The 17,694-nt window shown below is 41.6% G+C and overlaps 1 protein-coding gene across 2 annotated transcripts in view; it reads left to right on the forward strand.

The window, feature by feature from the left end:
• The window catches only part of XPNPEP3 (X-prolyl aminopeptidase 3), a 79,793-nt gene that overhangs the window by 19,741 nt on the left and 42,358 nt on the right, over positions 1-17,694 (forward strand). Inside the window, exons 3-6 of one of the 2 annotated variants that reach the window (XM_018563925.1) lie at positions 9,743-10,153; positions 13,697-13,899; positions 16,242-16,304; positions 17,131-17,244. In XM_018563925.1, the coding sequence (XP_018419427.1) occupies positions 9,743-10,153; positions 13,697-13,899; positions 16,242-16,304; positions 17,131-17,244 (791 nt within the window). The remainder of the gene's footprint in view (positions 1-9,742; positions 10,154-13,696; positions 13,900-16,241; positions 16,305-17,130; positions 17,245-17,694) is intronic. The other variant, XM_018563926.1, reaches the window with a different exon arrangement.

Here is a 17,694-nt window from a genome sequence, read left to right on the forward strand (position 1 = left end):
GATAGACAGGAGTTTCCTGTTACTGAAATTGAAATTGAAAGGCCTGCTAAATAGAGGTATCTAAAAGGTAAGAACATTTTTTTGTAATTATTTTTAGATATGTGGATGAGGAATGCATAACAAGCATAAAGTGGGGTTTTCTCAATTTTGACTGAAAAAGTGAAAATACGCTTTAAAGGAGAACTATGAGGCAAGTGAAAATCACTCAGCCTCAAAGTTCTAGCCAACCTGTGACAATGAAACTGTCACAGATTGGCTCAATAGATCAGGAAGTGAGCGAACACATAGCGTCGCTCGCTCACTTCTCGATCTATCACTGCAGAGAGCCGTGACTGTCACTCACGGCTCCCTGCAAGGATTCCCCCCTCCCCTGTCCGATCCTCCAGGGTTGACTGGCGCAACGGACGGGTGGGGGCGGGCACAGGGGACTCTCAGTATACCGCGAGCAGTAGCTCGCGGTATACTGAGCTTAGGGTGACGGGAGGGCACTAGTTTGTGTCCTCCCGTTACCCTTAGGAGAACTATGGGGAAAAGCCCTGACCCCATAGTTCTCCTTTAAGTAACTATTATAAATACAGTATTTAACACCCCATAGGCCTTGTCTATTAAAACTTTCTATCATATCTCCTTTAAGTTATCATTATCCCAAAGTGGGATAAAGTTTATCATATTTCATATGGTGTTTTAGCAGATGATATAAATAAGTTACATAGTGAGTAAATGTCTACATATACTAGCAAAGTTCTCTGCTTCCACAGCCGTCAAAAGAATATCCCAACAAGAATTTGATCATATTAAATATGTAGAATTGCTTTTTTTTCCCCCTACATCCTATGCCTCTATATGATGCAAATTTACCACCAGAGAATAAAGCCAAGCATTAGGGACTACTGAAAGAGTCTGGCACTCATCCTTAGCTAATCGTAAGCCTGCTCTGGCTACTACTTGTGTCACCAGGAACCTGGAATTCTGGACCTCGTGTCTTAAGGTTCCCAGAGAACAACTTTTAGATTTGTTTCCAATGCGTTTTAAGGCAGTTGGGTTATTGTGAACGCCTCTGCTGAATCTGTATGAATGTTGGCCAGATCCTCTGCTCTGGTTAATTCCTCCCGCAGGGCTCTATGGTTAAAGGCTTGGGAAGACGATACTGCTTAAAAACTTTATCTCTGTAATCTTCCTTTTTCAGGGGATCTCCTTTTTGGCCCAGAGCTCAAAGCTGTGCTAGAGCGTACGGCAGATAGAACAATATTTTTCCCAGAAAATAAGAAAAAGACTTTTCGGAAATTTTTTTGTTGACCCCGGAACAGGAACCAGGGTAACAAGGATGACAAGGCAGGGGGAGCTTACAAGAAACATTGTGGATGAGAGAGTTGTTGAGCAAGTGCCAGGGGCGGAGCAGGGTCAGGGCTTCTGATCTCATGTATTCTTAGTTCAGAAGCCCTAGGGCAAGTCTCACCTTATTCTCAGCCTCAGATTTTTGAATGTGTCTATAAAGTACAAGAAATTCAGGATGGACTCCATTTTTACGGTAATGACACTATTGCGTCCTAACTCATTTCTAACGACTCTAGACTTGAGGGATGCTTATCTACACAAACCCATTCACCCAGATCATCAGCAGTTCTTGTGGTTAGCAGGGAAAACAAACACTGGGATAGTTAATTTCCAATTCAAAGCTCTTCCCTTTGGGCTCTCCTCAGCTCCACGGATCTTTTCAAAAGTTCTAGGAGAAGCCCTAACCCCCTTGAGACTGCAAGGGATAAATATTCTTCCTTACCTGGATGATATCCTGTTTCTGGCCCCATTTGTAGCTCAGCTAGAAAAGGATCTTGGCTTTGAACAGAATTAGTTGCGGGACCTGGGCTGGATCATAAATCGTAAAGTCCAACCTTGTACCTTCACAAGTGGTGACCTTTTTAGGGTATGTCCCCAATACTGAGAGGCAAACATTTTTTTACCATAAGAGAAGATACAGAAGGTTTGTCTGACAGTAAGTCATCTTCAGGAGAATCTTCCGGTGTCACTGAGGTCCGTGATGTCCGTTCTAGGTCTCATGACTTTGTGTTTGCCAGTGGTCAGATGGGCTCATTTTTATCAAAGATCTTGATTTGGAAGTTCTTTCATCCACTCTGAAAAGTAGCCTTTGGTGGTGGAAGAATCACTCCCTTGGTTAAATCAGCCATCCAGGAAACTCACAATGGACACTAGTTCCTGGGGGTGGGGAGCCCACTCAGGGGACTTAGTGATTCAGGTTCAGTGGTCACGGGCAGAAGCGACAACATATTCAAATTGGAGGAAGCTCAAGGTGGTCCTCACTCTTTTAGCTTTACAGGACATGCTCAGGTCTCATCACCTATTAGTGTTTTTGGACAATGCTACAGTAGTGGCTTACCTCAACAAACAGGGGGTACCATGAGCCCTCACCTTCAGGCAGACTGTTCAAAGGGAGAGAACAACTTCACAGGGTGATTCCAGGCACCATACAACACAGACTGTAACAGCGAGTGAGCAAGAAAGGTTTTTGCAGAAGAGGTTGCCCTAGAAGGAGCAGAGGAGGACCCCGACACCAGCATTGAAGGGGATAAGGCGTAAAGCATAAGAATAACAGAAATGGTGTCTCCAGAGGAGGTAGATTCCCTGCCAAAACTGTGGCCTTCACACCCCAGTAACCCCACGCCTATGATCCGCCATTTGCATCCCCCAGAAAACTCATGACCAGTGGTGACAGTGTACCCTGTGTCCAGACACTATAGGCAGCAAGGTGATCCAGGCTTGGGAACAGCAGCGCAGTGCATCGTTGTAGCACTTAAGCTTCTGCTCAGTGTGTCTGTGCAGAGTTGCAGCCAGCAGAAGTGTATGCCCAGACAGAGAATGATGGCGTATGTGCAGTACAGTACTTGGGAAGGAGGCTGCTCAGACATTCCTCAACCCCTAGGCCTCATGGGAAATGCTAGAAGTGTGACAAAAGTTGCACTGGAGCTGCAGATTTAACTTGTAGGGTACTGGGTCTACCGTCGGGCACCTGGGGAAGGCTGTCTTAGGCACTCCTTGAGGGGCTTTTGGTCCCTACCTTGGATGCAGAAGCAGTCAGGGAAGACTTATCTGATCTTCGCCCCCCAGGTGGGCTTACCCCCTTAAGAGTGTCTTCAGGGTCAGGGCTCATTGAAATGGACCACGGCCCTGGACCTGTAAAGAACCCTGCGGCTAACCACACGCATTGCCAAGTGCCAAGGGGGGTGCCAAAGTCACGGTCCAGTGATTGAGCACATTACAAGTCAGCCACACTTCTTCCTTCCAGTGGGTTTGGGTACAGTCCACTAAGGCTCTGCTGTGGAGGTGACAGATCCGGATAGCTGATGGAGGAGCGACAGTAGCTTAGAGGAGAATTAGGAGGCAGAGGCACTTTGCAATGTCTCTCTGATACAAAGTGTCATCAACTTTACACTTAGAAAATGGCTACCTTCTCATCATCCCTTCTCTTCTTCCACTCAGGTATCAACATTTAATCTCTGCTCCACCCTGTCTGAACTGCTGTCTGTGTTTTGAAAATCCTGCTATGTCCTTCTGATGTGACCTGCTTCTGTATCTTTGATACATATGATATTAACATATACTTACTTTCCTGTGTGTTCAAAAGGTATCAACATTTCATCTCTGCTCATCCTCCCTAGACACCTTGGCTCCCCTCACTATTCGCAGACTTAGACCACGTCCACTACAACCGTGGCAAACCAAAGAAACCAGAAATCTCAAGAGACAAAGCCGCACTCTGGAGCGAGTGTGGGGTAAAACTAGGTCTCTGCAAAACTTCACCCTGTATAAAGCTGCCCTCCTAAAATATAACTCCTCCCTCCGTGCTGCCAAACAGACTTATTTTGTCACTCTCATTACTACAATCTCATCCAAACCTTGTCAACTCTTTTCTACTTTTAACTCTCTTCTATGTCCCCCACCGCCACCACCCACTAACTCACTCACTGCCCAGGACATTGCCATTCATTTCAAAAACAAAATAGATGCAATCCGAGATGAAATGCCCACTGTCCAGTCACCTTCCCCTATTCACGTACCAGACCCACCATTGCACCTGTTAGTTTCCTCTTTTGACCCTGTCTCCACAGAGGAGGTTGCAAAACTTCTCTCTGGCACCCACCTCACCACTTGCTCCCTGGACCCTGTTCCCTCACCGCTACCCCGATCACCCTCTTGCTCTATCCTACACTCTCTTACTCACATTTTTAATCTTTCCCTCTCCACTGGCATATTTCCCTCCCCTCTAAAACATGCACTTGTCACCCCAATACCCCAAAAACCTTCACTGGACCCCACCAACCTCCGCAATCTCAAACCTATCTCCTTACTCCCCTTCACCTCCAAACTCCTTGAACGCCTCGTCTACAATCGCCTGAGCTGCCACCTCACCAATAACAAACTTCTCTATCCCTTACAGTCCGGCTTTCGCCCCCAACACTCCACTGAAAACGCCCTCCTAAAACTCACTAATGACTTACTAACAGCTAAAAACAACGACCATTACTTGTACTATTTCTATTAGACCTTTCTGCTGCTTTTGACACTGTTGACCACCCTCTGCTCCTCAAAAAACTCCACTCGCTTGGCCTACAAGACTCTGCTCTCTCATGGTTCTCCTCCTACCTATCTAAGCGCTCTTTTAGTGTAACCTACAAATCTACATCTTCCTCTCCTCTTCCCCTGTCTGTTGGGGTCCCCCAAGGCTCTGTCCTTGGACCCCTTCTCTTCTCTATCTACACCTCCTCTCTTGGTCAGTTGATCACCTCACATGGCTTCCAGTATCACCTCTATGCTGATGACACTCAAATGTACCTCTCCACTCCGCAACTCACCACGTCGGTCTCCTTATGTATCACTAACTTACTAACTGACATATCCGTCTGGATGTCACAACATTTCTTAAAGCTCAATCTATCAAAAACTGAGCTTATGGTATACCCCCCCACCCCCGTGCACCGTCCCCCAACTTTTCTATCATAATTGATAACACAGCCATCCAACCCTCACCCAATGCCAGGGTGCTGGGTGTCATCCTTGACATCCTTGACTCGGACCTCACCTTTCTTCCCCACATCCAATCACTATCCAAATCCTGTCGTCTTCACCTTTGTAACAGCTCCAAAATACACCCCTTCCTCACCAAGGAAACCGCAAAGCTGCTTATCCACTCCCTTGTTATCTCTCGTCTCGACTATTGTAACTCCCTCCTCATTGGCTTACCGCTACACAGGCTATCCCCTCTTCAATCTATCATGAATGCTGCTGCCAGACTTATCCACCTAACCAACCCCTCAGTGTCTGCAACCCCCCTCTGTCAATCCCTACACTGGCTTCCAATCGCCCAAAGGATAAAATTCAAAATATTAGCAACCACTTACAAAGCCATCCACAACTCTGCCCCCGGCTATATCTCAAACCTTGTCTCTAAGTATCACCCTAACCGTCCCCTCCGCTCCTCCAAAGACCTCTCCTGCTCCCTTGTCAACTCCTCCCATGCTCGCATCCAGGACTTCACTAGAGTCTCCCCCATTCTGTGGAACTCTTTACCCCAACCTGTCCGTCTATCTCCTACTCTGACTAACTTTAGGCGTTCCCTTAAGACTCATCTCTTCAGGGAAGCCTATCCGACCTCAACCTAACCACCGAAATATCAATTTCTCAAACAATTCATCCCCACACAGCTACCTCCTCGTGTATCACTTCCCCCTCCCTTTTAGATTGTAAGCCCTCAGGGGCAGGGCCCTCGTGTTGTCTTGAATTGTGTTGTAATTTTAATGTCTTTCTTATATTGTAAAGCGCTGCGCAAACTGTTGGCGCTATATAAATCCTGTATAATAATAATAATAATTAGGGAAAACCTGTCCAAAAAAATAGAGGACATCATCAAGATACCTGTGCAACGAGATAACCTGGCACATGTACATTGACAGGTCAGCCTAAGAAAAAAAGTTTTGTTCCCACCCCCAGGTATAGGGCAGCATAGAATAGGGCACAAGTAGTCCCTATCACCGAACCTTGCACCCGGAGTAGTAGGACTCTGCAAACCTAAATATTTTGTAAGTAATACAGTAATCATGCTGCCCAATGTTTTTTTCATTTAAAATGTTACCATCCTTATGCCTAGATTGAAGTTTATTTAATGAATGTGAAGTATCCCTTACATAGAACGTTTGGGTTTCTACTTGATTCTTGCAGAAATGGTCATTGTAAATACTAACATTTTCTGTAAGAGACCCATTGTCTGAAACAATTGCTTATCCCAGTGGATCAACCATATTTTTGTGCACCTTAGGACATAAATGTAGGGGTGACCGCAAAATTTACTTTCAAAAATGTACTCACTTCCGGGGAGATCATTTTTCTATCTTCAGCAAAATCAATCAACTGGAGCAATTCATTTGTGCTTCTCCCCAGTGCAAAGCTAGATACCTTTTTGTAACAATCAGTATATGACAGAATTTCCATACACATTTTCTGATAAAGAGCAGTGTCCATAATCACCACATTTCCACCCTTGTCAGCCTAAGTTCAAAGCTTCCTAATTTGTAGCATCTAGGTTATTGTCCAGATGATAGTTGATAGACAATGACTCAATATCTCTGGTCACCTGGCCAACAAAGGCGGATATGTTGGTGAATCGGGAATGATGTGGAAGTGTTTCTTGATTATTGTTAATGTAAAAGAAAAATCCCAGTTGTGTTTTCATCTTCTAAAGTCTTCTAGATTCCATTCCCCCCTTTATTCCATTAGAGTTTTAAATATTTTATAGTCTTTATGACTTACTTGAGATTAATCATAGATTATTCTCACTAATAGAGTCTCCTCTCTTTTGTCATGCATTACAGAAGGTTTTGCACAAAGAGGTGTAGGTCATTTATTGTCTTAAACCAATCCATATTTCTTTCTGGACAGAAAGTTAGACCTTTTTCCAAGAATTTTATTTCATGTTCAGACAATGATTGGGAAGACAAATTGATAACTTGTTTGCAGAAGTTCAGTTCTTTTTCAATATAAAATGAGCCATGCTCCCTTTTTAGTTTATTTGTTGGATTGAGAGAATTGGGAATGTGAAAGCAGATGGATCTATAGTTTAAAAGCAACCAAAGCTCCAGGTCTAAATGATGCAATTCAGTTTGCTTGTTTACTTTATTTTTTATAATATGCAATTTGTAACTATATTTTTGTATAATATTTTGGTATCATACAGTATATATTTTCTTGCGTTTGCGTTATGCTTGGGTACATTTTTTGTTAATAAGATAGCATTATATAAAGTAATGATACTGTGTATCTGATTGGCCATACCATATTGAAAACATATAAAGTGGAATTTACTGGAGCAGACTATACATGGCAACCTATCAGCTTCTAGCTTTCATTTTCAATGCTTAAAGGGCTTCTAAACCCCCCCGTTTTTTTGCCTGTATCTACTGCTATCAAGCAGTATCAAGCAGTAGATATAGGCAAGCAGTTTAAAAAAAAACAAAAAACCCAGCTAAAACAGCGGTTTAAACCTACCTTTTTTTCTTTGCGCGGTCCCGCCCGAGAAAACGAAACTGTTTGGGCGGCCGCTAAGCATCTTGGGGCGGGCGCATGCCCAGTTCGGATTCTCGGGGCGGGAGACGAGCAGAGACGCAAGGTAAGTGTATAGACGCGTGCACCTGCATGCAGACACCGCTGGATCAGAGAGACAGAGCAGTCAGCGCTGGATCGGAGAGCCGCCGCACCGCTGGAGGGACAGATGAAAACATCAGGAAAGAAGAAGAAGATCGGAATAAGAGACATCATTTAAGGTAAGTGCTAACATTAACATGGGGGGAGGGAACATTTTTTTTTACTTTAATGTCACTTTAACTGAACAAGCTGAAGATAGAAGCTGATTAGTTACTATGCATAGCTGTTCCAGATTCTGTCTGCTCCAGTTTGAGTAAATTCCCCTCATAGTATTTTAAACATTGTATATATGAATGTGTGTGTGTATATATATACAGTGGGGCAAAAAAGTATTTAGTCAGCCACCAATTGTGCAAGTTCTCCCACTTAAAAAGATGAGAGAGGCCAATAAAAAACAGATTGAGGACACAATCTCTTTTTATGCAGCCCCTGTTATGAATGAACAGGAAGCCTCTATACTGAGTGTTTCTGTTTATTCATAACTTGTGGAGATAGTGTGTTTTCTATATCCACAATCATGAATGAACAATCTATTTTGACAGCTGTCTCTGCCCCCACACCGCTCTCCATTCTGATCTGTCACAGCTCGGCCTCCTGTGACAACAGGAATGATACCGCTCTCCTTTCCGCCCTGCTCGGCTGCCTGAATGTTTCTCTCCGCTGGACGCTGTGCTGTGTCAGAGGGGACACAGAGCAACGCCCATCGGGGAGGAGAGAAACTATGGATGCACCGCAATTTCAGCCGAAAGATGGTATCTTTAGCATTTTGCCCAAAGTGCCATTTTCGGCCGATATGTTTAGACAGCCGAAATTTCGGTGCATCCCTACTTCTTTTTACAGAAGAAAGCCTCTTGCTCACTCTAGTAGCTACAGACTGGCACTGCATGATGTTATTAGATCAGATCTGAAACCTTCTATCCTTTACAGCCAAGGAGGGTGCCATCTTAGTCTCTGTTTAGATCTGCAGTTGCCATGGTGCTGCACATGTGATCAGATCTGATACCAGCCATCTGAGGGCTTGAAAGTTTGGTTGAGAACTAACAACCCTAGGAACTGGGATCTGTTATCACCAGAGGCATGTCTGTAAAGTAACTGTTTTAGGAAAGTGTTTATTGGTGTGTTTAGTTCCGATTTAAGTCTGTGATCTACCAGAACACCTCTATCTTTTTTCAACATTGATTGTCTAAATTTTACACCTCCTAGAGTGCATGGTGCATTTACATTAATTAGCATTAAATCTAATTTGCTACATAGCCACCCAATCAAACAGCGCATTCAGATCAACTTGTTGGAGTTAGGGACATTTTGTATGGGCTATATTCCACTACAGAGCATTGTATCCTGTGCAAACACATAAAATTGAATTTTGTGTGACCATAGGTTTTTGAAGCCTCAATGCCAGACAGGCTTTAGGAACATCAGTATGTGTGTAAATAAGTTTTACACACTTTTTTTCAGAACAAATAAAAAATTTTAGTACACTGTTTAAATTAATATGATGCTCGTGTTTTTATTATATGCTAACAAATGAAAATTGAAAATAAAAAAATGTATTTATAGTTATTTTACACTCATTTTTGATCAAATTATTTCAATTGTAATTAATAATTGTACAAACTGTCATCCACAGCTGTCACCATGCCTCTCTTTGTGCGAGTCACAGTGACAGCCACACCTGACAGGTTTGTTTCTTAACAAACCTAATTTGGTCACCATAAATGGCAGTCATGGGGATTCCTTAATTAGGAACCACGCAGGCTAACAATATTGCCCATTCAAGTTGGCAATGTAGTGCCCCATCATACATTCCTTCTATATTATCTTATTACAGTCTTTTCTGTAAAGTGCTGCAGAAATCCAGAACTTTTTCCAAAATAATATTAGTGCAAAGCATATTTCTTTCTTTTAGGTTGCAAAATATTTTGTATATTTATGTTATATTTTGTAATAGGTGAGAACTTATAAGACTGTATAAAATTAATTTACAAAAAGCGTATGTTCTGTGATTAGTTACTGTTATTCTCTTTCTTTACAGGGGAGGTCACACCAGGATTAACACAAACAGAATATGCCTTACGTCGTCACAAACTGATGGCTCTTATCCAAAAAGAATCTGAAATCCTCTGTGCATCGACAGATCATGCCGTTATCATCTTTGCAAACTCAACACTGTACATGACAAGTGACATTCCCTTTCCTTTTCATCAGCACAATGATTTCCTCTACTTGTGTGGGTTTCTAGAGCCTGAAAGTATCCTACTTTTACAGACTAAACCAGGGCATGTACTACCATCTCATACAGCCACACTATTTGTGCCACGCAGAGACCCCGGCCGGGAATTATGGGATGGGCCTCGATCTGGAGTAGATGGAACAGTTGCACTTACTGGTGTAGACCAGGCTTTCCCAATAGAAGACTTTAAACATGTAGTACCCAAGCTGCTTGGTATGTTGATCCTACATTTAAAAGGAAATTTACAGTGTGCAAACAAAGAATTGATTTTGATGTTTCTCTGCTGTAATTAAGCCATCTCTAGGTTAAGGTGGTCATATTTTTCAATATCTAAATTTGCCTTGAACTATGTAATAAGTCAGTTGTTGCAGGACTAAATGCAGACCTAATGAAAATAAAATGAACTCGGAAATATGCTTAAACAATGGTAGATATTAACCCCTTAGTGACGGGGAACGTACACTGTACGTCCCCGCCACTAAGTACCCAAATGACTGCTCACGTACACTGCAAATAGTATGAATACCTGAGTTTGAAATTATTTCAGCTTGTATCTGAAATCAAATGCACAGCAGCACTCAGAAGAGTGGGAGGAGGATAGCCGCACCAGAGACCAAATAGGTGTGCTACAAGCATATCAGCTGACAAGGAGCCTGCTGATGAGAGAACAGAGGGATGGCCTCATCAGAGGCTTTCTGTTTTCTTTTTTTACTGTCCAGTTACAGGCTGAGTAAAGAGAGGTAACCTTGCTCTGTTGCCTTACTGTAGCAGAGAAACGTAGGTCACTAGGCTGGCTGTAGTATCTTGGAGAGCTGAAAAGTGCACTACTTCCCAATAAATTATATTCACAATACACTATGTATCATATATATCTACCCAAAATATGCACTTCTATTACACTTGTGATAATGCTATATATAAAGTGCAATGCGCAATATACAATCAATAGTGTAAACACTATTGTATATAATACTTTATATATAGCATAGTGTTATAAATAGTGTTAACACAGTATGATACATGGTATATTGTGAATATCATGTACTGGGAAGTATTGCACATTGTACTTTGGATGGTTATAAGAGGTAGAAGTGGTGGTATTTATTATTAGCACCACACTGTATTTTTCTGTAAACTTGGGCAGGTTACATAGTTACATAGTTACATAGTTACATAGTATTTGAGGTTGAATAAAGACATTAGTCCATCAAGTCCAACCTATTAGGATCTCATTCTAGGAGTACCTGTACCCCTGTATATTACGGTCCCTTAAGAAATCGTCCAAAAGTTTCTTGAACAATTCCACATTATTTGCTGAAATCACCGCCTGTGGCAGTGAGTTCCAGACCCTAACTGATCTTACTGTGAAGAACCCCCTTCGCCCCTTGTGCTGGAATTTTTTTTCCACCAATTTTAGGTGATGGCCTCTAGTTTTTGTAACGGAGTTAATTTTAAACAGTTTATCGCTAATGTTGCTACCACCATTAAACATTTTGTAAATTATTTAGGTATTTATTGAAGGCCGATACAAACCCCTTTTATCTGGGTTCTAGGTACACTGACAGACCATATAAAAACACTTTTGACAGCTGGAAAAGTAAAACATTGTCTGTCTAATCCCTCTACATGCACATTATTAAAAACACCAACAGCGACACCTCTTCCCACAAGAATATAAATACCAATTATGTCTACAAAACAGCAATTGTAAATAACATGCCAAGAAGCAAAACAATTATTTTTTTGCGGGGATGTTAAACCCTTGCATGCTATAACTGCAGTATGTATAACAGCAGATAGTCCAATCTTTTCGCTACCTTACCACAAAGCTTATTAGTGTAACTTAAACATGTACAGCAAAACCAAGTACTGTTTTTTGTTTTTTTCCACAGGGAAAATCTGTATTTTTAGATAATGCTGATCTTTTTCCTGGAGGGACCTTGACTCTGAGTTACAGAGTAAGCTGGGGCCAGTTTCCACTGCTCCCTTCCCTAGCAGATTGCTGCTCCCTCAGTGTCCTTCAGGGACACTTGTAGATTTGACAGACCTGAACTTTATGTCAGCGCTAGTGCTTTTTTTTGGCACCCCCATTGTGGGACGCTTTGGTGACCTTCCTTTAGGAAGATCAGTTTTCTGGACTCTAATAACCAGAATTCTCTTTGAAGGGCCCAACTCCTGCAAATTTCCATCAGTTGGAGCCCCTGCATATGTCTAGTGTTGGTAACTATCAGTCACCAAGTGAGGCTGACCAGCTTAAATTCTCGCAGTAGTATCCTGCACTAGTGGGGTACTTGGGACTTACTCTCTTTACATTGCCTCTCCTACTGTTGTTTACCTTCGGTCTTCCTTAGTCTCCCCCTTGGAGTCTGGACTTGGTGCAAAGACATACAGGCAGGCAGCCCTATGGATCTAATTGTGCCTGATTAGAACCCTTAGTCTGTTAGGGCCTGGGGGTGGTTACTTTCCCCCTTCATGGGAGGACTACTGTCTCACAGCTGTCCTCGTGTCAGCAAATCAAGTTCAGTTTCCTGCTTCTTTGGGGTTTGCCACTGTGAGTAGGTCCCTTGACCTGGACTATGTGGGACATCACTTTGGTGCTGTAAAACCATTAGGCCTAGGGTCCGAAGTTTAAAGCTGGCTATACACTGGCTTTATTCCCCCATCCATGCTAATGTTCTTTTGGGGATCTGTTTTGATGCTCCTTCACTTGTTGATTGCCTTGGTTCACAGCAGGTGCTGGTGCAGGCTCAGTGTCCTCAGATGTGGCATTGCTGTATGACCTTCCCTGTGACGTTGGAAGTTCCCCTGTCCTGTAACGAACTTTACTTCTTTTGGTTAAAATTCAGACATTGGTCTTTCTGGTTGTTGCTGACGCCTCCTGGTTCAATCTTCCGTCGGTGGTTATTGCCCATCCCTCAGTCACACTGCTTTTGTACATCCTAACTGTCTCACAATTCCTGAATTATTTTATTCCTCAGAGGATAAATAAAATAAGATTTTTGCACTTACCATAACATATTTTTCCATAACATCTTATGTCCATTGAGGGACACAGGTCCTGTCCATCTGTGTGTTTTTGTTTTTTTTTGGCCCTAGAGGCTGTAGGTGGGGTATTAAGGGCTTGGCCTTCAACTTTTTTTTCTGTTTGCCAGTGTGCAAAACTTCTTTAGGTGGCAGCAATTCATTTGACTGTTTTACTATTCCTGTGTCCCTCAATGGGCTTAAAGAAAAAGATTTTACGGTAAGTCTAAAAATTGAATATTTTCTTAAAGACAGATGAAGGCTTTGTCAGGAGAATAATTTTGATTCCTTTGAGAGGTAATAGTTGCATGTAAGTGTTACATTTGTCCATTAGTATTATAGTATGCATTTACTAAACTAGAAAAAAAAAAAGATCTAATGATAGGTCTGCTCTATGGCTCCTTAACACCTTTCTGTTCTAGCTCACTGTGTTAATGCGCACACATTACTGCACGTTATGTTAAGGCAGCCCATTTATCTGAATGGGCTGTTAAGGCACTTTTTTGTTCAATACAGTGCACCACAAACTGCAACGCACTGTAGTGCATTACCATTTGTGCCAGTACACTGCAACACAAGTACATTTATCTTAGTTCATTGGGGTGCCATTGGAAGTGAATGGCACCACATTGTACTAACACGTGCATAGTATCCTGTCATGTGTTGCAGTAACTAGGTATGAGGGGCCCTAAGATATTATGAATGCTCCTTTCTAAATGTTCTCTTTTTTTTCAGATGAAGGACTGACGCTATGGTATGACTTTGTTAGACCATCTAATTCATCCTCACATTCTAGCCTTCTGCAACAAATAATAGCATCCAAGGCAAAGTGCAGGAATAAGATTAAGTCCCCACAACATCTCATCCAACAACTGCGATTAGTTAAGTCTCAAGGTGAACTGGAACTTATGAAGAAATCAGGCCATATCACATCACATGTAAGAAACTCTAATCACTCTTGTAATACTTACCTTATCTGTAACCTTTTTGGAATTCAGATAATACAATATTTCTTTTAGTTCTGGTAGCTTTATGGCAGCTAAAAATCTGTGTTAAAGAAGAACTCCGGACATACATATTCTTAACCCTTACCGTGTGGGGGTAGCTCGTTTTCGTCCAGGGACAAAAATAGTAGTTATATTCACCTGAACCTCACAGCCAGCTGGCCTTTAGACCAGTCCCTCCAGTCTGTCTCTTCCCCCACTCCAGGTATGGAATGTCCATCTGCGTCCTCATGTGCTGTATAGGACATGATGAATCACAGGACAATAGACTGCCAGAGCAAAGGGGAAGCAAGTCTTAATGAGCATTAAGCTAAGATGGAAAAAAACATGATTACAGCAATGTTGTTGTTGTTGTTGTTGTGCAAAAAAGGTTGACTCTTTTTTCCAAAGGATAAAAAATAATCACTGAAATCAAATGTAATTTGGCCAGGGATGTTCAAACATTTGCCCTCTACTGAATGATTAAATTATAGTTTATTATTGAAAATGTTTTTCTCTATATGTTTTAACTCACTTTGGTCTAACTTTCATCTTTTTACTGCTTATGCATAATGTAATATAGTTGACGCTGAAACTTTAATCAAAATAGATCAGTTGAATTATTCATTAAAATTGTTACTAGGGATGCACCAATATATCGGCCGCCAGAAGATATAGGCCGAAAATGGCACTTTTGGCAAAATGCGGAAAGTACAATTTTTTGGCCGAAATAGCGGTGCATCTGTGATTTCTTTCCTCCCCGCTGGGCGCTGCTCTGTGTTCCAACGGGGAGGAGAGAAACTGTCACAGGAGGCCTAGCTTTGCGGGAGGAGAGCGTTGTGTGTGGCCGGTGTCTCTCCTCCCCCGCACCGCTCAGCCTTCTGTCACAGATCAGGAGAGTGGCGATGTAGGCGGAGACAGCCATTGCTGTCACAGGAGCCTGAGCTCTCCTCCTGCACCAGCCCGCCCAGCCTCCTGTGACAGCGTGTCAGGATGGAGAGCGGGTACAAATACTCAGTGATCGGTGAGTATTTGTAAATAATTGAGGGCATAGTATGTTTACTGTGTCCTCAATTATGAATGAATGGGAAGTGATCTACATCACTTCCCGCCCATTTATGATTGTGGATATAGTAAAAATTTTTTTTTCGGTTTTGACCTGACATTTTTTTTTCCATTTCGGTTTGGTTTCTGACATTTTTATTTCAGTGCACCTCTAATTGTAACATATATAGATTGGTTCATTTTCAAACATGCACCTGCATTTTGACAACCTGTATCTCTCCGTAATTACTAATGCCCTATCCACAGCCAGTACTATAGATCAGCTAATTTGCATTTGCTAAAAGCTTTGTAACCAAGATGTAGTAGGTTCATCTTCCAAAATAAAGGTGATTACAATGTAGCTAAACATAGTTTGTATAGTGCTCTGTAGCAGTGGTTACAAAACCTTCCACACCCCAACAGTAAAAAAAAAAAAAAGTTAATACTTAAAGTGACATTAAAGTCACAATTCCCCCCAATGCTGCTTTGAGGACTTACCTTGAATGATGCCTCTTGATCCGATCATCTTCTTCTTTCCAGTAGTTTTCAGGAGTCCCTCTAGCGCTGCCTGCTGAGTCTTCTGTGTCCCACGGTATCTGTCCCTGTGCACAGTGTATTGACTTACACTGTGTTTTTACCTATTTGGTACCGTAACTTGTTAATATTTTTCTATGTTTTTGCATATACCTATTGCTTGCTAGCAGTAGATATATGCAAAAAACAAACAAACAACTGAGTGTTTAATTTCTCTTTAAGTACAGGAATGTAAAAATATTAATTTCAATATGCATTTAGTTTGCATTGGGACCCACATTGATGGTTTCAGAGAAGAGGGGGTTTTCTATATTGAGTGTGCTTGATGAACTGTCACTGCTGCCAAACTCCAGGTAAGAGAGGTCTGGTTTTGCACTGATTGACATATAAACAAAAAGTAGAAAGCAGGGTTACAGCTGACATCACAGCTCAACATCTGGATGCATACAACATCCTGCCGTTTTATTGTAGTTCCTGCGCAAAGCAGTCTGCATTGTGGTGACACGGCTGAGCATATTCAAGCGGCATAAAAATTATGTGTGACTGGAATCAGGGCTGTTTATTTTGCAGGATGCATCAAAGGTAAGTCTAACAACTTGTGGAGCATTATATGCTAAACTACTATGCTAGAGAACATTGAAATAAAGTGCTTCATGAAATATGTTTTTTAATTGTTGACCATAGATACACTTTAAATAATTTATCTGTGTCTTTCCTAGGCTTTCATAGAAACCATGTATTGCAGCAAGGCTCCTATTCAAGAAGCTTTCATATATGCCAAGGTGAGAATTAAAATGTCCTCAGGACTTAAATATACTGACTGAAAGATCATTGTTTACACTTTGTAACAGCACTTGTTTTATGTACAAAAAAAAAGTATTTTGTAAATAATATAAAGAGAAGAATATGGATTACTTGAATGTACTTGTAAAGCTATGTAAAATGTGATTACTTTTTTTAAATGGAATCTCATATCTAGCGTATAGTGAGACACAATAAAGCAGACCTTGCAGCTAAAATGCAAGATCTACTTTTTAAATGTAGCCCCCTCTCCCCTGTTAAAATGCTGATGAAAAGTAAAAAAAACACTTGTAGGTGAAAAATGTTAGATCATTTATTAATTTTTCCTCCAGCTTCTGCCTACACTGTCTATGCAAGGGTGACATCCTCCTCCTGTTATGATTGGGAAATGTAGAGTAGCTCATATTTGGGTGAGAAGATGCTCCTAGCTCTGTCCTGCACAGTCTTCACTTGAGACGTCGACTCGCCATTCCCTGGGATCTTGTCTGCTTGATGATGATGTCACCCCCTGCACTACTGAAGCTGGAGGAAAGGTAAGTATAATACCTAACTTTTTCCCCCATTCAAGTGTCTTTTTTACACTTTTAGTCTGCGTTTCAGCATAAGGAACAGGACACCTTCTCTTAAAAACTGCTGTTAGATAACAAGGAAAATTCATTTATACAGTGCGAGATCCTCATATTACAGAAGATGTGCCAAATCTGAATGTAACTGTTGTTAAATGTGAAAGAGTTTACAGATCAAAACAGCACATTCATAAAATGTCAATATAATGTCAATATTAAACATATTTTTATTCTCAATTAGTTTGACTTTGAGTGCCGAGCCCGGGGAGCTGATATTCTTGCTTACCTGCCTGTTGTTGCTGGAGGAGACAGAGCCAACACTCTGCATTATGTGAAAAACAACCAGATAATCAAGGTTGGTGAAGTGTAGATAAGATATTATTTATTGATTTTGCCATTGCTGATCTGCTGCTGGGAACCACAAAGGAAATGAGAAGAGGCTTGCCAGTGGGGACACAGACAGCAATACAAAACTGACAGAGGTTCTAAACCCTCCTCACGTAACACAGTATTGATATCTTTATGCCCGTAAAGATAATTCCCCTTTAGTACCTGTCCTAGTGACCACTTAGGAAGTAAAGTGCATTCACACATAGAGATTAAAACCTGTCTGATGTTCTATCCCTTCCCAACTCTATCCAGAGTACTAAGTATAAAGTTAAAATGGTTTCTCAAGAACTTGATGCACATGAAGAGATAAACAGTAACAGTAGTAGAAAAATGCATAAAAAGGAAGAAGTAGGAAAGTGGGGCTTTTAAGGCACCAAATCGACGAGTCATAAAAAAATGTCAAAGGTTGGCTAAA

Source organism: Nanorana parkeri, unplaced genomic scaffold (genome assembly GCF_000935625.1).
Source record: "Nanorana parkeri isolate BGI_ZX_2015 unplaced genomic scaffold, ASM93562v1 scaffold711, whole genome shotgun sequence".
NCBI classification, from domain to species: Eukaryota; Metazoa; Chordata; class Amphibia; order Anura; family Dicroglossidae; genus Nanorana; species Nanorana parkeri.